Source organism: Trichechus manatus, unplaced genomic scaffold, assembly GCF_000243295.1.
Source record: "Trichechus manatus latirostris isolate Lorelei unplaced genomic scaffold, TriManLat1.0 scaffold00010, whole genome shotgun sequence".
In the NCBI taxonomy this organism is placed as follows: domain Eukaryota; kingdom Metazoa; phylum Chordata; class Mammalia; order Sirenia; family Trichechidae; genus Trichechus; species Trichechus manatus.
In genome coordinates, this window is record NW_004443946.1 from 21,401,693 (window position 1) to 21,425,839 (window position 24,147).

The 24,147-nt window shown below is 40.0% G+C and overlaps 1 protein-coding gene across 2 annotated transcripts in view; it reads right to left on the reverse strand.

Annotated features, from left to right (window-relative positions):
* DCAF5 (DDB1 and CUL4 associated factor 5) overlaps positions 1 to 24,147 on the reverse strand; it is a 107,900-nt gene that overhangs the window by 20,138 nt on the left and 63,615 nt on the right. For both annotated transcript variants that reach the window (XM_004370978.2, XM_023726317.1), the window contains exons 6-7: positions 21,727 to 21,940; positions 3,477 to 3,543 (exon numbers count right to left, since the gene is read on the reverse strand). In XM_004370978.2, the coding sequence (XP_004371035.1) occupies positions 3,477 to 3,543; positions 21,727 to 21,940 (281 nt within the window). The remainder of the gene's footprint in view (positions 1 to 3,476; positions 3,544 to 21,726; positions 21,941 to 24,147) is intronic.

Below are 24,147 nucleotides of genomic sequence, written 5' to 3' on the forward strand. Positions count from 1 at the left end.
AATGGTATTCATGAAGAGTATGCTTCTTAGTTCAAGTAGATACATGAGAATAAATGAGCAACTCCTATTCGAAGGTGAGATGAGAAGCCAGAAAGGGACAGAAGCTGGTTGAATGGACATGGGAAATCCAGGGTGGAAAGGAGGAGTGTGCTGACATATTATAGACATAGCAACTAGGGTCACATAACAGTGTGTGTATAAATTTTTGCATGTAAACTTTCACTTAAAGCACAATTTAAAAAAAAAAAGTACTTAATTACAAAAATACCAAAAGGAGTGAAAAAACACAAGAAAGAAAAAGGAAAGATACACAAACAAGAAAAGAACAAGGTGTTCTGTCAGGACAGTGGCAGGAAGCCCCAAATGAGCCAAGGCTCACTAAAAATAATCCGAAAAGGTGCTTTAGTTACATGCAGAGCAAGATGATGATCAAAGGGACAGGCTTGCTGTGATAGACTGATGATGTAATGTTGAAGAATGATCCAGAGAAAACAAACCCCTCAACTAACAGTTAGTGAATCCAACAAGAGGGATAATCACAAGGTCCTGTTTTATATACAAAGAAACCTAAGCATACAAGTAAAGGATGGGAATCCATGACCAACCACAGCCCACGTGGAAACAGTGGGGCTTCCAGTCAACTGTAAGTATAATATAAGTAGATCATGAGTCCGTATGGTCTCCAAAAAGCTTACGGGATCCTGGGTGTACTTTCTGAAACACCATGTAGCACAATCAAGAGAAGCCACAGATTTTCTTTGGCCTAGTCAGACCACATCTACTGAATTTGTTCAGTCAATACTTAAACAGAGGTGGCACAAATTTAGGTGAGAAGTCAGTATAGCAAAGTTTCTTTGAGGAACTACTAAATAAACTGGGGATGCTATCTCTGGAGAATCCAGAGGGGGACACGAGAGCTACCTTCAAATGACTAAAAGGCTAATAAAAGGAAGAAGGATAAGGTCCGTTCTTAGTAAGTCACTACTCAAGGGACTAGAGGGGAAGAGAGTACAGCTTAATCTAAGAAGAACTTTCTAATCACTGGAGCTATCCTGAGACAACAGCACCTTATCGTGGGAGGCATCCTAGCAGAGGTTTAAGTTCAGATGTTAGGTTATTCCTCAAGTAAAAGTGTAGGGGAAACAAAGGGGCTATGATTAGAGTGGAGCACATAAGGGCTTCTGGGTGGCTAGAAACATTCTATTTCTTTATCTACTGTGACCATAGGGCTTTAAGTATTAAAAATTTTCTCTTGGATTTATCATAATTATAACTGAAACACAACCGCTCAAAACAACACAGATACTTTAAAATTTTTATAACTACCTCAAAAAAAAAACCAAAACAAAACAAGACAAAAAAACATTGCCGCAAATCGATTCCAACTCATAGTGAGCCTATAGGACAGGATAGAACTGCCCTATAGGGTTTCCAAGGAACAGGTGGTGGATTCGAACTGCTGACCTTTTGGTTAGCAGCCGAGCTCTTAACCACTGTGCCACTAACTATATATGAAAAGAAGCAATTTATTTTAAGTGCATCTCTTAAGAAGGTTAAGAGGGGAGAATCAGATTATGGTCTTTCGATTAAAGGATGTTTCAGATTTTTTGGTACCTTGGAGGTTTTTAACACCTCAGGGTAACACATCATGCTAAGGTTCAAACTGGCCAGAAATTTGTCTCTTTTTCCTTTTAGTAAAAGTGGGAGAAGGAGCACATGGGAAGGGGGAGAAGGAAAAAGGAGATGGGCGTCTTCTAAGGAATATCAATTTTATGAAAGAGTACATATAGAATTTGAGAATCCAGAAATAGATTCCTTTCCTTGGAAAGTCTGAGTATACATTTCTCAGTTTGCATATTGCAACGCTAAATCACATGTCAGGTCTTGCCTAGCAAGAGGTTACACAATCATGTACTTAAGAAGCCAGCCTAACAAAAGCCCTTCTAAACTATTAAAATCATCATACCCTAAGTCAGTACAGAAATCACCAAAGAGAGGGAAAAAATCTACAACACTATAGCTAATTCTTTTCCCCTTCTCTCTTTATCCAAATGTGAAAAAGACTCCAGAGAATAGTCCCTGGGGGATTATCCATCTTCTGTTTTAAAAGTCACATTGACTTGAGTTTCTGTTCACGGTGATGGGAAATTTGGCAACAATTATGGGTAACAGTTGCACCACATGATTAATATAACTGATATCACACTAAATTGCACACCTGAAAAATGTTGATTTGGCAAATGTGTTATGTGTTTTTTTAAAACAATTTTTCAAAAAGGCATGTTGACTTAATAATTAAAAGCTTCTCAAGATCAGGTAAAAGATACAATTAAACCCAAAGATTATTTCTGCAGTGTATCAGTCTAGGACTTACGGGTGGTGGCCCGAGAAAACTGCTTTAATAAAGAACAGCATCCAGAGCATCACTTTTTGTTCTGATAGACTGCTGCCACCCCATCTGGTTGTGTTTCAAAGGTAAGCTGCTTCACTCAGGCTTTCCAAATTCCAGAAAGGGAAAAGGTCTTCTGTAAGTTGTTTAGTAACCGGACCACAACAACAGGATAGTTATGCCTTAAGTGAGCTTCAACAAGTTTTGAAAGACACATGTTTAGTAACAATGTTGTCAATTCAGTAACAGGCAAAGCCAACAATTTCCTTAAACTCTGGGCACTAGACACATTTTGAATAATATGTTTGACACAGTCCTCTATTACTTTCCTAGTTGCCATTTTCCAGCTTGATGTCACATATTACCAGGAACAGATGGCTGTACTGAGCTGTCTGGGTATAAGATATAAGACAGTTTTCTACCAGTAGGTAGCAACCAATGTAACACTCAACTGAGCATGTGAGGGCACTATTATCAAGAATGAGGAATGATCTATGTTGTCTGAAAGCTCAGATGGCCTAGAACCAAATATATGGAAAGCTGTAGGCTTTTCTTGGAATACATTTAGAACAAATGCAGAAATATTTCTTTCTAAGTGGTTTGATGTCTAGGGTCAGCCAAACCCCAGGGAATGTACATGTCTATCAACAAAGAAAGCCTCCCTTTAGTTAATATTACCAGGGAGGCCAAAGGAATGGAAGAGGCTCTAGCAACTCTCTGTAGAGTAAGAGGCCAGAATACGGGGATGGATAATACAGGAAAAGCATTTACAAGATAAAAATACTCCAGGTGTGAAACAGGAGAGAGGAAAACAGACATAAAGATCTATGAGGTCTAAAGAAAGCTTCTTAGGAGAAAAAAGTTTGAGCATCATTATGGCAGATAAGGCTATGGGTGAAGGTTACAGTTAAATCTAGCTTCTAATTTTTATTTTACAATTCCCTTTGGTCACTTTTCTGATAAACTGCATATTATGTTAAAAGAGAAACATCTTCCTCTATTGCTACAGATCTATCCTTTCAGGGCCACAGCATGCTGAAGGTCAACAGAGCCAGCATTAGTACTGGGTTATAGAGGATGCACTCACCTGCTTCTGGATCTGCAGGAATTCTCCACATGTACAGGTTGAAGTCATCAGAACCTGATAGGATGTACTGTTTGGACAAAAAAAAAAAATTGTGTTTAACACTGGTATTTATTTATAAATATATCTTTATCCATAAAGATGAAAAATTGATAAATAAGATAAATGGATGTATATTCCTAAGGCACCACAAAGCAAACAGCATCTTAAAAATACCTGGAAACCAAAAGCCTCATTGGCTACTAAGAGGAATTGGGGGGGAGGGGACACAAGAGGCAGGGTCTATGATGAACTTTTTTAGGACGTCATTACTGAGTCCACTGACGTGGGATCAATGTATCTAGGTATAAAAAGGACCAGAATCCACTGTTTTCAGTTTCTGTCAGATTCAGTTTTCGTCAGCAGAGTAAGATGGAAAACTTTGAAAAGCAGCTAGAATCCAAGAGGAGGAAGGTTGAACTGATTTGTAGGCTTTTCTATTGCAGATAAAAATGGTTCCATGAGATCTCAAAGGACTTCATGGGGAGTAATAGTCTTGGGATATACGGTCATAGGATATTCTGCCAGAATATATTTCTGGGAATGAGTAAGAGCAGGTATTCTCAACAGAAACACTGATTGTTTAACTATTTAAATAGTATAGTTTAACTCATAACTCACGTCAAAGGCAAACTGACACAAAGACACCAATGATGAATTGTTTTAGTGTGGGAGAGGAAAAGTTCTCTCTAAGCCCACCCAAGAAGATTTTTAACCCATGCACAGGGGAATTATCACCATCGTTAACATGAAAAAGTCACGCATTCCCCAGCTTCTTTAGCTCTAATTGAAAGAATGACCTCTCAGCTCATTGATAGAAGGATACCTCATCTCCACTGAATCTAAATTAATTAATTAAACATGCCACAGGTCACCATCACATTCAATCTGTGCCATCCCAATTCTAGGGCAGAAAGTACATGAACTTCAGAGTCAGAACTGGGCTTGAATTTGTCATTTTCTAGCTCCACCACTTACTAGCTATGACTAATGGACATATTAAACTTTGAAGCCTCCATTTCTTCATTGGTAAAACGGGAATATGATTATAAACAGGATTTAATTTCACAACAATTGTCAGTAAAGTGCCTACCATTGTGTGTGGCATGCAGGAGGCATGCTATACTTATTCCCTTCCCTTCTATTAGGATTGTTGTTGTTAGTTGCCATCAAGTCGATTCCAACTCATGGCAGGCAACCCTATGTGTGCAAGCAGAACTGCTCCACAGGGTTTTCAAAGCTGTGACCTCTTGGAAGCAGATCACCAGGCCTGTCTTCCAAGATGCCTCTGGGTGGGGAGACCGAAACACTGTCCATTAGCTATGCTAGCTGTACCTTCTTATGGAATACTAGATACCTTACCAAGATATATCAGTTGTTCCTACTCTAAGAAAATACTCGCACAGCAGAAGGGCAGGCTATCTCGGTATTTTCTCCCTGGGTAGAAAGGGCATTTTCATCTTCTGAACCATCTTAAGGAAGGGTTCCCTCCTCACTTTGTCTTCAAAGTAAGAGGATAAATTAAAGTCATCATGGTTTTTGATTGGAAAGCCCAAACTAGGAGTTTCCACACATAATGGTAGGAACTTTATTTCATGCAAGGTCAAACATCCTGAACTTCCCTGCTGCCAGCTGACATCTTTAAGCAGGAAGCCATTGCCAACCCCACCATGAGTTAGTGCCAGGGGCATAAGCAATCCTCTTTTATATGGCAGCTTCAAACTTCTTGATCACAAAAAGATAGGACACTAAGCCATATTTAGTCTACTTAGGACTCATAAATGCATTGTCTGGAAGCAACAAGTGAGCAATTCCGAGAGCTCATTTATTTCCAAAGATTAACAAAAGTATTTTTACTTTACATTTAAATCAGCATTACTTCTTACCTTTTGGCCCCATTTGTTTACTTCCCTAGAAAAAGAAAGGCCTACAATTTTCAAAATAAAACTTCTTATTTGAAAATGACACTGAGAACAATTCCAAAAAGTATCAGTCCAAACCATACACATCTTCGTGCCTCACAAAAATACTTTACTAAATACTATAAAAATTAATTCACTAGTTTTCAGAACTAATCCTGTTACATTTCAATTTAGCAGTTTCTTTAGAAAAAGAAAAAGATGAATTTCATTGCCCTAACTTTAGGGTCCATTCAGTAACCCCTTGCAGCTTCTGACACTATCTTGGTTGAAGTTAAGAAGTTGAAATTCAGGAGGCCAAGGGCTTTCCTCTCATGGCCTGTTTGGCAAAACAGCTGGGGGAAAGGTTCCTTCATTACATATTAACCCAGCACTTGTCGTATATGTCAGGAACCCTGGTGGTTATAACGATGTACAAGTTAATAGCTGGGGCTCCCAAGGAGCTTAAATCATGTAGAAAAATAAGACAGGAAGAAAATACAATACATGCAGGTACATAACTACCATGCCATGAAGTAGAAATCATTAGGTGCCGTTATGAAAGATAAGGGTACCGGGTGATTCACAGAAGAGTCAAGGCAATAAGAGATTTGAGCACTGAGCTGGCCTTGGGTAAAGATGTGGAAGGAGCAAATTAAAGCAATGGTGCTCAAGAGGTCTACCGTTTCAACAGAAACTAGAAGTATGGCATAGCTCACTCTTTGGTACCCTGCTCATATCCCTCAAGCCTTACTGCATCGTGCACTGACTAATCTCCTGTCAGCATCAGTATCTCTGCCCGAGGGCTTTCTTCAAACCCTAGGAAGGGTTCAGGTTGCTCTGGGGCATGAACACTCCTTGGGAGCAGCCCTCAACCAATGACTGAGAGGGGTTGGTGCATGAATACTCCAGCTTCCTTGTCCCTTAGATGGAATAACTCTGAGGTGTGTGTTCTACACTGTTTCCCCTCAGGATTAAACTCCAATTGCCCATAGTTGTCTCTGGATCACTAAAGCATCCTTCCTTCCTCTGTCTCACCTTCCCACTCTTCTACCATTGTTTCCTGTATTTCCAAATAAACTACTTCCACTTGAAACTTGAACCCAAATTGAGACACATTGCGGGAGGGGGAAACAAGAACACAAAAGAACTGTCCACCAATTAAAAATATATATATATACAAAAAATATGTATATATATTTATGTTGTTGTTAGATGTCATCCAGTCTGTTCCGACTCATAGCAGCCCTGTACAACAGAACGCAACACTACCCAGGCCTGTGCCATGTTCACGATGGTTGCTATGTATGAGCCCACTGTTGCAGTCACTGTGTCAATCCATCTCGTTGAGTGTCTTCCTCTTTTATGCTCACCCTCTACTTTACCAAGCATGATGTCCTTCTCCAGGGACTGGTCCCTCCTGATAACATGTCCAAACTACATGAGATGGAGTCTCGACATCCTGGCTCCTAAGGGGAATTCTGGCTGTACTTCTCTCAAGACAGATTTGTTCGTTCTTCTGGCAGTCCGTGGTATATTCAATATTCTTTGTCAACACAATAATTCAAATGCATGAATTCTTCTTTGGTCTTCCTTATTCACTGTCCAGCCTTCACCTGTACATGAGGTGACTGAAAATATCATGGCTTGGATCAGGCGCATCTTAGTCTTCAAGGTGACATCTTTGCTTTTAAACACTTTAAAGAGGTCTTTTGCAGCAGATTTGCCCAACGCAATACTTTATTTGACTCTTGACTGCTGCTTCCATGGGTATTGATTGTGGATCCCGGTAAAATGAAATCCTTGACAACGTCAATGTTTTTTCTGTTTATCATGATGTTGCTTATTGATCCAGTTGTGAAGATTTTTGATTTATGTTGAGGTGTAATCCATACTGAAGGCTGTAGTCTTTGATCTTCTTCAGTAAGTGCTTCAAGTTCTCTTTGCTTTCAGTAAGCAAGGTTGTGTCATCTGCACATCACAGGTTGTTAACGAGTCTTCCACCAATCCCACGCCTTGTTCTTCTTCACATAGTCCAGCTTCTCGGTTATTTGCTCATACAAACTAATTAAATACGGTGAAAGGATACAACTCTGACACACACACCTTTCCTGATTTTAAACCATGCAGTATTCCTTTGTTCTATTCCAATGAAGAATTCCCAGTCTTCACAATGTTATCCATAATTTGTTACGATCCACAGCGATGGATGCCTTTGTACAGTCAATAACACACAAGTAAACATCTTTCTGGTATTTTCTGCTTTTAGCCATGATCCATCAGACATCAGCAAAGATATCCCTTGTTCCACATCCTCTTCTGAATCCAGCTTGAATTTCTGGCAGTTTCCTGTCAATGTACTGCTGCAACCATTTTTGAATGATCTTCAGCAAAATTTTACTTGCATGTTATATTAATGGTATTGTTGGATAACTTCTGCATTCTGTTTTTTTGGAACGGGCACAAATATGTATCTCTTCCAGTTGGTTGGCTAAGTAGCTGTCTTCCAAATTCTTGGCATAGATAAGCGAGCACTTTCAGCGCTGCATTCGTTTGTTGGTATTCCGTCAATTCCTGAAGCCTTGTTTTTCGCCAATACCTTCAGTACATCTTGGACTTCTTCTTTCAACACCATCAGTTCTTGATCATAGGCTACCTCTTGAAATGGCTGAACATTGACCAATTCTTTTTGGTACAGTGACTCTGTGTATTTCTTTCTTCTTTTGATGCTTCCTGTGTCATTCAGTATTTTGCCCACAGAATCCTTCAACATTGCAACTCGAGGCTTGAACTTTTTCTTCAGTTCTTTCAGATTGAGAAATGCCAAGCACGTCCTCCTTTTTGGTTTTCTAACTCCAAGTTTTTACACATTTCATTATAATACTTTACTTTGTCTTCCTGAGCCACCCTTTGAAATCTTCTGTTCAGCTCTTTTACTTCATTTCTTCTTTCACTTTAGCTACTCTACGTTCAAGAGCAAATCTCAGAGTCTCTTCTGACACCCATTTTGGTCTTTTCTTTCTTTCTTATCTTTTTCATGACCTTTTTGCTTAAGAGCTCAACTGCTAACCAAAAGGCTGGCAGTTCAAATCCACCAGCCGCTCCCTGGAAGCCTGTGGGGCAGTTCTACCCTGTCCCATAGGGTGGCTATGAGTCAGAATCGACTCGACGGCAATGAGTTTGCTCTCTTCATGTATGATGTCCTTGATGTCATTCTACAACTCATCCAGTCTTTGGTCATTAATGTTCAATGTGTCAAATCTATTCTTGAGATGGTCTCCAAATTCAGGGGGGATATACTCAAGGTCATACTTTGGCCCTTGTGGACTTGTTCTAATTTTCTCCAGCTTCAACTTTAACTTGTATATGAGCAACTGATGGCCTGTTTCACAGTCGGCCCCTGGCATGTTCTTACTGATGATATTGAGCTTCTCCATCGTTTCTTTCCAAAGAAATAGTAGATTTGATCCTTGTATATTCCATCTGATGAGGTCCACATGTATAGTCACCATTTATGTTGGTAAAAAAAGGTATCTGCAATGAATAAGTCATTGGTCTTGTAAAATTCTATCATGCGATCTCTGGCTTCGTTTCTATCACGAAGGCCATAGGTTCCAACTATAGATCCTTCTTCTTTGTTTCCAACTCTCATATTCCAATCACCAGTAATTATCAATGCATCCTGATTGCACGTTGCATCAATTTCAGATTGCAGAAGTTAGTAAAAATCTTCAAGTTCCTCATCTTTGGCATTAGTGGTCAGTGTATAAATTTGAATAATAGTTGTATTAACTGGTTTTCCTTGTAGGTGTGCGGATATTATCCTATCACTGACATCGTTGCACCTCAGGATAGACCCTGAATGCTCTTTTTGATGATGAATGCAACACCATTCCTCTTCAATTTGTCTTTCCCAGCGTAGTAGACCATACAATTGTCTGATTCAAAATGGTCAATACCAGTCCCTTTCAGCTCACTACTGCCTAGGATATTGACTGTCTTAGGTACCTAGTGCTGCTATAACAGAAATACCACAAGTGGGTGGCTTTAACAAGGAGAAATTTATTCTCTCATAGTCTAAGAGGCTAGAAGTCCGAATTCAGGGTGCCAGTTCCAGGGGAAGGCTTTCTTTCTCTGTTGGCTCTGGTGGAAGGTCCTTGTCATCAATCTTCCCTCGTCGAGGATCTTCTCAGTGCAGGGACGCCGGGTCCAAAGGACACGCTATTCTCCTGGCTCTTGTTTCTTGGTGGTATGAGGTCCCCTATCTCCCTGTTCACTTCTCTCTTTTAGATCTCAAAAGAAATTGATGACACAACCTAATCTTGTAGATTGAGTCCTGTCTCATTAACATAACTGCTGCTAATGCAGCCTCATTAACATCATAGAGGTAGGATTTACAACACATAGGAAAATCACATCAGATGACAAAATGATGGACAATCACACAATACTGAGAATCATGGCCTAGCCAAGTTGACACATTTTTTGGGGGGGGACACAATTCAATCCATGACATTGACCTTTATGCATTCCATTTCATTTCTGATGACTTCCAATTTTCCTAGATTCATACCTCGTACATTCCATGTTCCGATTATTGATACTTGCAGTTGTTTCTTCTCATTTTGAGTCATGCCATATCAGCTACAAAGGTTCCAAAAGCTTTATTCCATCCATGTCATTAAGGTCAACTCTACTTTGAGAAGGCAGCTCCTCCCCAGTTATATTTCGGGTGACTTCCAACCTGAGGGGCTCATTTTCCAGCACTATATCAGACAATGTTCCGCTGCTATTCATAAGGTTTTCACTGGCCAATTTTTTTAGAAGTAGATTGCCAGGTCCTTCTTCCTTGTCTGTCTTAGTCTGGAAGCGCCACTGAAACCTGTCCAACATGGGTGACCCTGCTGGTATTTGAAATACCAGTGGCACAGCTTTCAGCATCACACAAGCCACCACAGCACAACAAACTGACAAATGAGTGATGAGTGGTGGTGTGTGTGTGTGTATACACACACACACACACATATATATACACATACATATATATTTTTTTTGATTGACACAGTGGCTACAACAATGGGCTCAAACACAGCAACAATTGTGAGGATGATGCAGGACCCAGCAGTGTTTCTGTTGTACACCGGGATACGGTCGCTATGAGTTCGAACTGACTCAACGGCATCTCCTAATAACAAATACATATATATAAAATATATGGAGTCTCTGGGTGGTACAAATGGTTAATGTGTTCAGCTAGTAACCAAAAGGTTCGAGGTTCAAGTCCACCCAGAGGCACCTTGGAAAAAAGAAGAACAAACCAATCTGTCTTGGAAGAAATACAGCCAGAATGCTTACTAGAAGGGAGAATGACGAGATTTAGTCTCACATACTTTAGACATGTTATCAGGAGGGACCAGTCCCTGGAGAAGGATATCATGGTTGATAAAGTAGAGGCTCAGTGAAAAAGAGGAAGACCCTCAATGAGATGGACCGACACAGTGCCTACAACTATGGGCTCAACCATGACAACAATTGTGAGGATGGCACAGGACTGGGGAGGTGTTTCGTTCTGTTGTACACAGGGTCGCTACGAGTCAGAACCAATTCGATGGCACCTAACAACAACAACAGTCTAATTCCAAAAAATCAGCGACTGAGAACCCTATGGAGCACAGTTCTATTCTGACATACATGGAGTTGCCAAGAGTCAGTGAACTCAATGGCAACTGGTGTATATAATGGATACCGTATTTATCTCATCATTTCATGCTCTATAAGAGGAAATAAACTGCATATAGAATTCCTGCTACCCTCTCCTCTCATAGCATCCCAAACTAAATAAACAAGAAATAAATATTAAATAAGAATGAGCCAAGACTGGGTTTATCAGAGGTTTTACTATTTCTTTGTTAAGGATCAGTGCTTTCCTATTTGTTCAGCTATTCACCAGAGCAAAGCCATGAAAAGGTAAAAAAGGACTCCCAGACAGAATGCTGACTCAGAAGATTGCCTTAGAAGGAAGAAAACTCTCCCACAGAGCTAAGGCCCTCTCACATGGATTTAATATGACAGCTCCTAAAATACGTGGAAAATCCTTAGAATGCACAGGCTTCCTCTCAGGGACAAGGGCAACTCCTGACCTTCTCTTCCTCTTGGAACTGCTCTTCCACTCACCACAAGGGAACAGTCAGGATGATTTTCAAGGAGGGGGTCTTGACCCACTGCTGTACAGTCAGACTGTTTAAGTGTTCACATAATGGAATCACAAAACTGCCCAGAGGAATTCATTTATAGCATTTCATGGTTATCTGCTGGGTTCCCTCCAGCATTAAAAGCTGGCTGCCTGGGATACTGCTGGCTGTGGGAGACTGAAATAAAAAATGAGTTCATACACTGATTCATTAAACAAATATTTATCGAATGTCTACTATGTGCTGGGCACTGTCCCAGGGAAGAGAATACAGAATTGATCAAAAGAGACCCTGTCCCTGTCCTCACAGAGCTTACATTCTATTGGGTGGTGAGAGGAAAATAATTGTGGGTGGGGACAGGAAAAAAAAGTTTAAAAAATATACATATGTCTGGTGTTGAGAAGTGTTATAGAGAGAAATTAAACAGGAGGTTAGGACATACAGGGAGTGCAGGGTGTAGGTGGTTAGTTTCTGTTTTATACAGGATAGCCATGGAAGGCCTCTCTGATAAAGTGACATTTTGAGCAGACCCCTGAAGGAAATGAGGGAGCAAGTTATGTGGATATCTAGGAGAAGAGTATTCCAGGAAGAGAGAACAGAGCTCTGGGCTATTTTAAAACATAAGGTAGACATTAAGAACTCTTGTGTCTTTCTTTCCTTTTTTTCTTTAAAAGCTATGTAGAAATAATTATTTTAAGTGGGCTGAGTATACAGACACATTTAACACCATTGGAACAGGTGGCAAGATTCCTCTTTTCTAAAGCTGTTGGAAGGGTTCATCTTCTCCCAGACTGGGGCAAGAGCCTCCAACTGAGGCCCTGCTACTGGTTAGTGCTCATGTGTATCAAGAGGGCATTGCAAGTGTTGACTGGCCATCTCACAAATACGTGCTCTGAGAAGCAAGGAAAAATGGGCAAGAAAACAAAGACTAAATAGTGCCAATACCAATCATTACCAAAGAAATGCAAAGTGCATAATTATTATTTTCAAATTTATGAAATACAATAATTGTTTGAATTAACCAGAAAATTGAACTTAACCACAAGTAGTGAAACTGGAGGTATTGTTTTTCTTTTCCTTTTTATCTTGATATCTAATTTAACAGTATATATATATATATATATATATATATACACCTTCACATTCAGTGCTTTGGGTCTGAAGCTGACCCACAGTAAAGGGCTCCTGGCCTAGATAACAGAAAGGTTCAGCATGTTGTTGTGTGCTGTCAAGTCGATTCTGATGCATAGTGCCCTGTATGACAGAGTAGAATTGTCCCATAGAGTTTCCCAGGCTGTAATCTTTACAGGAGAAGGTTGTCAGGTCTTTTCTCCCACAGACACATTGGTGGGTTTTGAAGCATCAACCTTTTGGTAAATAGCAGCAGACAGGCCTCTATAAATAGGTAAATTATAAAAACATAATAGAAAAAAATGGTTATCCAAAGTTCCTGTGTTTAACTTTTTTATTTCCTTTTGTGACGTAGCACTTTGTAACCAACATTCACATTTAAAACATCACTGTGAACAAACCTAAAGATTACTGTTCAGTTTTAGCAAGGTAAAAACTAAAGTGATATCAAGTTTGCGACCATGTAGGGATACGAACGTGAAGAATTCATTACCTTCTCTTAGTTCTTTTCTTTGATCTTATTCTGAATAGTGAGGGGTAAGCTACAAATTAAAAACTTACTTCATATGAGTCTTTCGCCTTATATTCTAACAGAGAAGAACAGGGCACAGCACTAAAGAACAGGGAGGATATTTCAGATACCTGTTATCTGGGCCAGAGAGGCCTCATTTCCCAAAATGTTCTGGGTTGAGGGGGGAGGTGGGAGACCTACAGGCTACTTCCAATCAGAGAGTGGAAGACATGCTTTACTTTGGCCTTGTGGGTAAGATGAGTGAAACCAATGCAAAAATAAGCATGAGTTGTTGTGTAGACGCACATCTTCTACAATCCTTCCCAACCAGCCACAAAGGGTGAAGGCTGGCCACACTTTGACCCACCTCTCACTGTTCATTCCACAATCCAAGAGGACATCCTGTTCACTAACTTTGATGCAACCTAGTCACTTTAAGCAGAGGGAACCTGAAGCCAGTGCATGGTGACTTTCATCTAATGCCACTGTAAGTTCGGATATATTACCTTGTTTAAGAATAGGAAGAGATTAACAACTGGTCCTCTCAATAGATTTTAAGAAGGAACCACCACTGTGACCGCCACTACAAACAACAACACTGAAGAAAAAGATCAACATATTAGCACAGGAGTTTCATACAACATTTGATATTCTCTCACATCTGCTGATAAAGAAGGAAACATATCAGTCAGTTACTATTCACTGATTACTGATCAACTTAGAGAGTTCTCTCCAAAGGCCCTTCCATAGTAATTGATTAATTATTCTCCAGTAAATGACATGCCTGTCTAATTAACTGTATTGACTAAGATAGAAAAACCAGATGGCTCTGTAGCCTGGTTCAGTACAGCAGATAGATATGGCCATTTAACATTTAAATCAAACACAACTTTTATTTCCCCCTGACCTTTTGTCAGAGGAAGAAAAAGAAAAAAAAAAAAAAAAAAAAACCTGTGACTGAACAACTTTGTGATGTATTGTCTAGAAGACCATTTTGAGAAAAAGGTTTGCTAATTGGCATATAATGCACTCTCAATCATATCATTTATACCCAGTGTCTACCACAAATACCATCCAAAGTAATCAGGATAATTTTTTCTTTGGGAATAGCCAAGCCATTTTACTTTTTGCAGTAAGAGAAATAGAATTCCATTGGCTCCCAACGAAGCACACAAAGATACATACCCATAAGATTAACACTATGGGTATTAAAAAGTTGAGTTACATTTTTCTTGCTTCTCTGGACTATCTGCTATTTCAGCTCCATTACACTCCTGGAATTCTTTGGTTTATTAAAATAACTAACCTTTATGGGTTCTGAGTAGGAAAAATTCTATTAATAAAGAAAAGTTCCATAAAGATGGCCAAAATAGTCAAATAATCAGTAAGGAACAAATTAAAAAAAAAATGCTCTAAATCACAGACAGTTATTTGTAACAAAGTAGCATGCATTACTTAAAGATGAATCTTTATTTGACAAAACTCATTTGGAAACCTAAGCAAGATGAAGGACCACCAACCAAAATGGCTTTCAGCAACCAACTCTCTTCTGTGGGCCTGTTTTTGAATCTGGAGACTAGAAAATGGGGAGAAAGCACCACTCACTTGAGTCCACATGTAAGTATTTATACTCTTGACTCAAGCAAAGGTCTCCAACCATTCTGTGGAAGAAATGTTACTTTCCACTTTCCAAAGATTGAAGAATCAAAAAAAAAAAAAGAGGCAAAGCTACTGAAAATAAAATCTCTAAAGAGAATGGAGGCAAGCAGAGCAGGAAAGGTTACACTCTGTTCTCTCTCATCAATATCTACCAGGGATTTCCTAGTGGAGTCTAGACTCCTAGCTAGGAACCATGCACTAAAGGAGAACTGTCACACTGTGTTACCAGATCATATCAATTCCACCTGTTCCTAAGAAGAAACTCAGGTTACCAAGCATTCCTTTACAGCTGAACAATTGTAAACTAGACCATATCTAGCAGGCCTGCACACACTTCAAAACCTCAGCTTTCCAAGTTCTAAAACTACATCAGTAAGTGGAATAAAAGATGACCTAATCTAAGAATAAAATCTTAATCCAGGACTGATAAAACTTGAACCCCTAGGTTTCAGGAGTTTCATAAATCCCTTAATATTATATGCAGAACGATGTGGATATGCACATGTTTCTCAGAAGTGTGCAGTTTTTTAGACTTTTAAAAGAATGCAGAATTCAAAGAGTTATACATGGCTGATTTAATAAACAAGTTATTTTCATGCTACTTTCTCTTTTGAAAGCTAAAAGCCTCCTAAAACATTCATTCCCTAAACAATACGTACAAAAAGGAAATACTCTGCCACAGTATTCTTTACTCAGTTCTTCCACATCAGAAGAATGTAGACGACCATTTCACCACTTGATCACTATAACACAGGTGGCAACATGCCTGAGAGGAAGAGGGTACAAACGTAAGCAAGAGACTGAGTCTAGCCCTCGTTTGTTACCAAGTAGCTCTGCCACTTCAAACTACTCTGGGCCTGTTTCTCATGGGGGCGAAACCTGCCCAACTACACCCAAGGGTTGCTGGGAGGATTCAAATGAGATACTAGATGTGAAAGTGCTTTAATAGTTAAAGGGCTAAAAATACCTAAGATACAAAACAATGGAAAAAAGAAGAAAAAAATAGTAGCTGAAAGTCACAAAACAAATCCAAGGAAGGAACCCAAGAGTTGGATTTCACCTTATTAAAAGTGTGTTTTTATTTCAGGTAAGGGAGAACATCTGGCATACCAGGCCCCCAAGCGAGCTACTCTTAATCAGGGCTACATGGAGTTATTAAAAAAACCCAAAACAAAAACAATGTTATAACTTTGTAGGACGCTTCACTGGCCTGGAGTGCACTTACTGGTGAATTCCTGCACTTCTGTTGTACCCATATAATGTCAACACAGAAAGGTTGAGTGGTGATGTAATGTCTAAGGGTAAGCCATGTATTCAAGGCCATTTTGTCGGATTCACAGGGAACAAGTTAGCCTCTTTTCTCCAAGGGATAGGACAAGCTGATTTCATTATCATGCTTTGTAGGGCCTTGTCATCTATCAAAGGAGCCCTGGTGGCGCAATGGCTAAAGCCCTCAGCTGCTAACCAAAACGTCTGTGGTTCAAACCCATCAGCTACTCTGCAGGAGAAAGATGTGGCAATCTGCTTCTTTAAAGATTACAGCCTTGGAAACCCTATGGGGCAGTTTTACTCTGTCCTACAGGGTTGCTATGAGTCAGAAACAACTCAATGGCAACGGGTTAGGCCATCTATCAAGTACAAAAGAAAGATCTGTATAAGAGATCCCAGTGCTGAGATACTCCAGTGCTCAGTCCCTTCAAGAAAGTTTTTGTATACTTTCTCCTTCCTTCTGCATCCCACTTTCAGCAGGATATAGGATTATAAGGCTAGGCATTAGAGAGACTAAAGCAAGAGAAGATTTTAAAATAATCAGACTGTCCCTTTCTAGGCCACATATACCTGCAATCCTGAAGGACTTATTTCCCAGAAACTGAGCAGCTCTGCTAGACTCTACAATCCAGGGCAAGATCCATTTAAGGAATTGTGAAAGAACGGGAACAAAAGCTGAGTGCTGTCTTATCAGTGTGTACCAGAAAAACCAGCAGGTGGAAAACTGGCATTCTTCTTTAACCCTGTTAAGAGACTGTCTCACTGAGAATGCAGAGCAGAGTGCTAAGCTGAGGGAGACAGAATGTACCCAGTCAGGCATCAGGGAGAAAACAAAAACCAAAAAAACAATCCAAGTGTGATACAAAAGTAAAGACAAGAATCCTTGGGTTCTAGCAGCCTCCAGAGGAAGGAATAATGTTTTACTGCAAGATTCCTCACTGTATTGCAAGACAAGAAGGTGGGCAGGTTTAAAAAAAAAAAGGTTCAAGGCTTTAGTCGGGGCTAATTGTTTCTGTTGATATCCAGCCAATCTGACGTTACCTGATCTCATGGTAGAAGTTATCAAACTTGAGTAATTACAATATTGCCTAGAAATAAAAACAAACCGTATATTTGCAGCCAAAAGCAGGAAAGACAGATTGTATATAAGGGCTTTGAATGAACACCTCAGAAAGGGTACCATCTGTCAATGTCATGTGGATGTGTCTAGCACAGCCTCTGGCACACAGTAGATGCTCAGTAAATATCCACTTTCTTATTTTAAAAGATAGAGGGGGGGAAAGGCATGAAGTTAGGAAGGGCTCAGTAGAAGGCAAGAAGAAGGAAATTGTCTCCACTCCCCCATGAATTAGTGACAGAACACGAACTAAACTTGAGAGGAAACACCACACTGAAGCACAGAGGTTTCAAACTGGTGGCCTGGGGCAGAATAGGAAGGGTGTAGAGTCTTGTTTGATCCATATGATACAGTGAATTTATCAATATTTAAAAACTAGGATAGTTTACATAAAAATCTGGCTTCCCTTGAAAAAAAATCAGAAGCCTCGGCAACACAGCCCACATGACAACAATGGGCTGAAGTCAAATAGAAGCTGTCCCATTTAGGTGGGATGGGGGTTCTCCAGTTAGTCATAGTCCACCACCTCCCTACGGTTACTCCCAGCCCACTTAACTCATTTTTGCTGCCTGCCTTTCCCCTGTTGGCATCTAGCTGTAACCATCTGTATAATAAAAAGAGATCACTACAGAGAGCCAAAAAATTCACACTCTAGTCCTGGCTCAGCTACTAACTTGTATATGTCTTGACATGTATACTTAACCTCTCTGAGCCTCAGTTTTCTTATTTATAAAAGGAGGGGCTTGTATAAAATTACTTCTAATAACTCTATAATTAGAATTTATCTACAATGGTGGCCATGAGCATGGGGGAGACACAAAGTAGGCTATTTCACCCTTTATTCCCTGGGTCCAGGCTCTTGAAATGTTAATTTCACTTTGAGGCTAATGAATTACCTAGTAAACCTAGGATAGTCTAAAGAGAAGTACAGGCTCTCTGGCACAATATCTGGGTTCATTTATGTGGACTGACTGATCTCATCGTAATTAAAAGCTAGAAGACTGTCTCAGATAGATACAATCACTTACTGCCTTCCTCAACCGTGTTCCTTCCTATTATGGAAATTTCTCAGATTCCTCTGTGGGATGGTTACCCAACCTATGACTAAATGAAGAGTTCCAGAGCACAGAGCCTCAGGCTCTGGGCGTTCTCAGAGTATACAGGAACATTGTGGAATATAAAGACCAACATAAGGAAGGGTGGGCTTTGGAATTTGAAAGGAGCAAAAGCAATCCTGTCCGCGCTAGTCAAAGAATATACAAGTAAGTCCTACAGATCATAGCGTAATCGTGGCAGATGCTGCTTTAGCCATGAGTGTGGGAAGTCAGAGTGTATAAATCACCGCTGAGAGACTTGTTCCAGGACTGAGACTTTCTCAGTAAGTTTAGCCCCTGTTTAACACTTAAAAAGCTATGATCTCAGTAGATTAGTTTCACTGTAAATCCATTATTTGAGTCATCTCATCCTCCTAAAGGCCCCTGAAAGTTGAGAGGGAAAATGGTACTTATCAATCCTGATTTATAGTTAGAGAAGGCTTAGGCCCAGAAAACTAAATATCACACACTGACCAAAGTACTAAGATTCACTTCAACAAATATTTACTGTGCTCTCACTGTGTGCCAGCCATTGGAGACAAGACAATGATGAATTAGCTAAACTTCTTAGTCCCCAAGGAGTGAACACAAAAGCCAAACATAAATCTCTGTACTTCCTATTCCCTATGTTAGACACCTCTGATAATCTATATAGGGAATATGAGCAGATTTTTAAAGGCTTTAGTTCTGCTACTGATCCAAAGTTAGATTCAATTACCCAGCATCCTCCTTTATTCAAGGAAAACCACTTACTCAAACTGAAAAGAATTCGGTTAGTCAGGGAGGATATAGTACCCAATAAGCTCTTCCCAGGAGCTGCTGGGTGGCACAAACAGTTGGCGACTACTAACTGAAAGGTTGGCAGCTTGAATCAAAAGCCACAAATAATATATTAGTCAAATCTGAATAGAGAAAATCAAAAGCCATTCAGTGTTTTTTATCATTATATAACAAGAAGACAAAAGCAATTACATCTTGTCGGTTTACATACCCAGAACCATCACAAAATACTTTGTGACTCTGCCTGTGGCAATACCTTTCCCAATGTATCTTACTAAACTAAATAATTATAGTCTAGGTCAGTGGTTCTCAACCAGATTGATTTTGCCACCAAGGAGATATTTGGCTACTGGCATCTAGTAGGTAGAGGCCCGGGATGCTGCTAAACATTCTACAATGCATAGGAAAGCCCCTACAACAGAGAATTGTCTACTCAAAATGTCAGTAATGCCAATGTTGAGAAATCATGGTCTAGGTGCTCTACTTTTTGGCTAGAGGCTTTTGTTCCCTCTGGGACTTTTAAGGATTCTGTGCAGACAGGCTCTGCCTGAAGAAAACACAATATCCATTTTCCTTTATCTCTTTTGTGTTTCCCCCTTTCCTACCTCCTTCACCTTTTACTTTTTTTTTTTTCCCTGGCAAAAAAAAGCCTATTAAACCATTACTTTCAGGACATGTTCTTTACTGTTCAATGAAATAAGGATGATATGCATAAGAGGTTGATAGAAGATGGAAAATCAACAAATGGAAGGAAAGAGGGAGGGAGGGGCTTGGTTGTCATTTCTGCAGCTAAATGAAACTAAACCAACCATTCTGCATAGCAGACTATTATCTGTTCTATCATGGATTTCAGCATCTCTAGAAATTGCTTCTTCCCACCCAAGAAATAAATTGCCTACAGCACCATACAAGCTGGAAAAACTAAGGCATTCAGGTATTGTGGTCTCCTCAAGGAGACATCACTAATATAACTGAGGCCACCTAGTGGTCTCCAGTGTGGATCTCAGCTAAGCAGGCCCTAGGACTCCCACTTGAGTACAAATTCTGAATTTGGATATATATTCTCTATTTATAAAAAGGAGACCTGGTGTATAGTGGTTAAGAGGTCAGCTGCTAACCAGAAAGTCAGCAGTTCGAATCTACCAGCTGCTCCTTGGAAACCCTATGCGGGCAGTTCTACTCTGTCCTACAGAGTTGCTATGAGTTGGAATCGACTCAACAGCAATGGGTTTGGTTTTTTGGTTTATTTACAAAAAGGGAAATCCCTAGCCTGGAAAACTTAAAATATAGCCTCAGTTTATTTAACATTCAACTCAAATCAACAGGCATTTATTGTGCTCCTGTTATATATACTAATCTTTAAGCTACGGTCTTGAGGTGGTTAAAGCTCTTAGCTACTAACCAAAAGGTCTTTGGCCATGTGAACCTACCAGCCACTCCATGGGAGGAAGATGTGGCAGTCTGCTTCCATAAAGATCACAGCCTTGCTAACCCTATGGGGCAGTTCTACTCTGTCCTATAGGGTCTCTATGAGTCCAAATCGATAATGGCAGTGGGTTTGGGTTTCTAGTGACCAGTCTAGGGAGAAAAATCCTAGCTTCTGCCTTCAAAGAGTAGAATCTTGATAGGTTCTCAAAGAAGTGTTTCTTTTATGCCCCTCACCCACAGATAACTCTAAGGAGGTGGGGAACAGCATGTGAGAAACCTTTGTCAAAATTTGAAAGCACAACATAGTTGAGGGGACCAAAGAGGAGAGCACTAATGAACCATTAGCAATCTAGATGTGAAGTAGCAATAAGATTTGTTATGCTTGAGAAGAAAAAATTGTATTTGTTTATTTGATCAATCTTTCTTTATATTTGTCTTTATTCAGCTTGATTATTCAGATCAGTCCAACTGGTCCACTCACAGATGCCCAATTCAGAACTTTTATGGTCAAGACAGACAGACGCAAGAATGCCAAGTATGTTCTTAAACTGCCAGCTTTAAGTCAACATCAGTATTTGGATTCCCAGTGAGACCGTGAAAGACTGGAAACTTATAGCTTGGTGGGATCTCCATTCCTGGCTGAGACGCTAGCAGTAAAAAGAAAGAGTCAGCATCTGGCTTCCTCTCAAACAAAGCTGCTCAGCCCATTTCATCCAACAAAAAGATGCCATCCCATGAGGCCATTCAGGACATATGTCTCTTGGATGGTACTTACGGTGTTTCATTCATCATTGTGCTTTATTTATACAAAAAGATGTCTCTCTCACTGGCAGGTTAATTTTCCATGGACTCGCTTCTTTCTTTTGAAATGGTACATTCTTAGAATCTTAAAATTTGTCCACAAACTTGGCAGAGCTAGGTTGCTCAAACTATATCGCAGCCAGCCTTATTTTTGGTGTGTGCCTCCTTTGTACCCAACAACAGTTCTGGTGAGGAAACACATTTATCAAGCCAGAACACCCCTAGACACTCACCTTTCCCCCTCAATTGTTTCTACCTGACATGATGCTAAAGATCAGTACAGAAAAAAAGAGAGAGGAAAGCATCAGTGTGAGGATGCAGTAGGCAGCACTTACCTGGTCACGATCTCCTGCAAAACAGCAGCTTTTCATGGTGCAAGAATTGAAGTAGCCCTGATTGTCAAACTGGAACACGGGCAGGCGGGAGTGGATGTCATAGAGCACAGGAGGCAAGCGGCGCCTCAGGGCCAAGAGCTGGGTCCCGTTGCTGTTGAATCGCACACTCATGGCGCTCTGGAGGGAGAGGTTGCCACCGTAGCGCAGTAGAGAACTGGAAGGCAGAATGCGCAGGGATCAGAGGGATGAGGCAGGCTGAACAAAAGTCTGCAGGACACGCTGCATTCATTTCTACACAACTTGTGTCCAGGACCTTCTGCCCAAGTGTGTACACCTGAATTTCAGCAAGATGGTATTTCTAGGCAGTGGGCTAAAAGGTACTAACGGGAATACGAATGGCTTCTTGATTATATTAAAGCACATTACTTAACCTGTCACAGTTTCCCTCTGCAATCTCCAAAAAGTGAATTAGCAATAAACTTATGGGAAAGGGGTAACAAAAGCATCTTAAAAGAAGAGATGTATTCTATTGATTAGTTATTTACCCAAGCTAAATGCATAACAAAGAGATACTTTCCAAGGCTCTGGGAAGTGAGGTGTGTTCAATCTAACTGGCTAATCATGACTGCTATTTAAGGGATATATTTATCCTTTGAATTAGAGATTAACCTTTATATTAAAGATACAAGAACCATTAGCAAAGCCAACAGATACTTTATTCTGGATTTTTTTCTAATAATAATAACTTTATTACTTAAGCAAAACAAGTAATTATCTCTGAATTTTTAATCTGTTCAAAGAGAATTTTTATATTCCATATGGCATTAAAAAGAAAAAAAAACAACCCATTGCTGTCGAGTGGATTCTGACTCATAACAACCCTATAGGACACAGCAGAACTGCCCCCGTAGGATTTCCAATGCTGTAAATCTTTATGGAAGCAGACTGCCACATCCCCCGACCTTTGGGTCAGCAGCCGAGCACTTTAACCACTGCACCACCAGGGCTCCTTTCCATATGGCATAGCTAGAGATTAAATACTTAAAAAAAAAAAAAAAAGACACCAGGTGCCACCGAGTCAATTCTGACTCCCGGAGAAAGTTTAAAATTTAAATGTGGAGCAAACAGTGTAACAATTGAAAAAGCACAATGACTTGTTTCCCTTTATAATTCCCAACAAGTTTATATTTAGCTTTGAACTATACTTCAGTTAATACATATAATTCCATTAATCTAGCTTCACTAAGGAGTGGTATATTCTGGTTCACTTAATATTCTGTAGTTTCATAATATTAATAATAAAACAAAAACAAAACCACACAGTATGGTTCTAAATAATTTCTTTTGGTGACTCAGAAGATATTTGCAATTTTACAGTGAACCAGGATGGCCATGAACATTAACAATCACACAGTACTAACTTTAAAAAAGTTGGTGTGCATGTGTGTGTGACCTTTCTGGTAGGTATCCTTGACTACCTGAATACTATGTTATTATGGAGGGATGACTTCTCACTCTCCATGTCACAGCCAACTTCTCTTTTGTACTTGAGGTTGAATTTCTGGAGCACTGATTTACTGGTAAGAAAGGGAGCTTAAGCGTATGTGTCACGGATGCTACAAAAATGAGTGCCAAGTCAGAACTACTAACTCACTCTGCCTCACAGGGACACTGTTGTCATGGAAAGGAAGTGGCCCTAGAAGTTAGGAGTTTTAGAAAAAGAAGTTTATAAATTCTAAGGAATCAGAGCTGGGAAGATTCTTAAGATACCTAAGTTAGAGCCTAGCAGGCTTATCTGAAACATTTCTAAGAAAGACATTTTAATAGCATTTTACCAAGTGAAAACTATATGCTACCAGAAAACATTTAATACTGAATGAAGATAATACATTTTCCTTTTGCGGGAGTGGGCAAGAAGGTGATGGGGAAGATTAAAGGAACAGGAAAAAGATATCCTATGGGAAGAGGAGAGTCTCTGGGTGGCGCGAATGGTTAAGCGATGGACTACTACTAACTGAAAGGTTGGCGGTTCAAACCTACCCAGAGGAGCCTTGGAAGTAAGGCCTGGCAATCTGCTTCTGAAAGGTCACAGCCTTGAAAACTCTATGGAGCAGTTCTATTCAGCACACATGGGGTTGCCATGAGTCGGAATTAACTCGACAGCAACTAACAAGGACAACGTGGGAAGAAGGGCTCCTGAAACCACAGTGCAGAGGCAGCTGCCAACCTGTCCTGGTCATAAGAACAGCCTCTGCCAACACCAGCCACTGTCAGTCCTAGGTCTTCCAAAGCAATCTCGCCAGAGGGAAGAATGCTCTGGTACCGCAGCTACGCATGGAAACAAGGCCTGGGCAAAATAGCCTTTAATCCTCTTATGACTGAAATGAAAGGAAAAAGAGAAGAGACTTAGAAACACTGTCC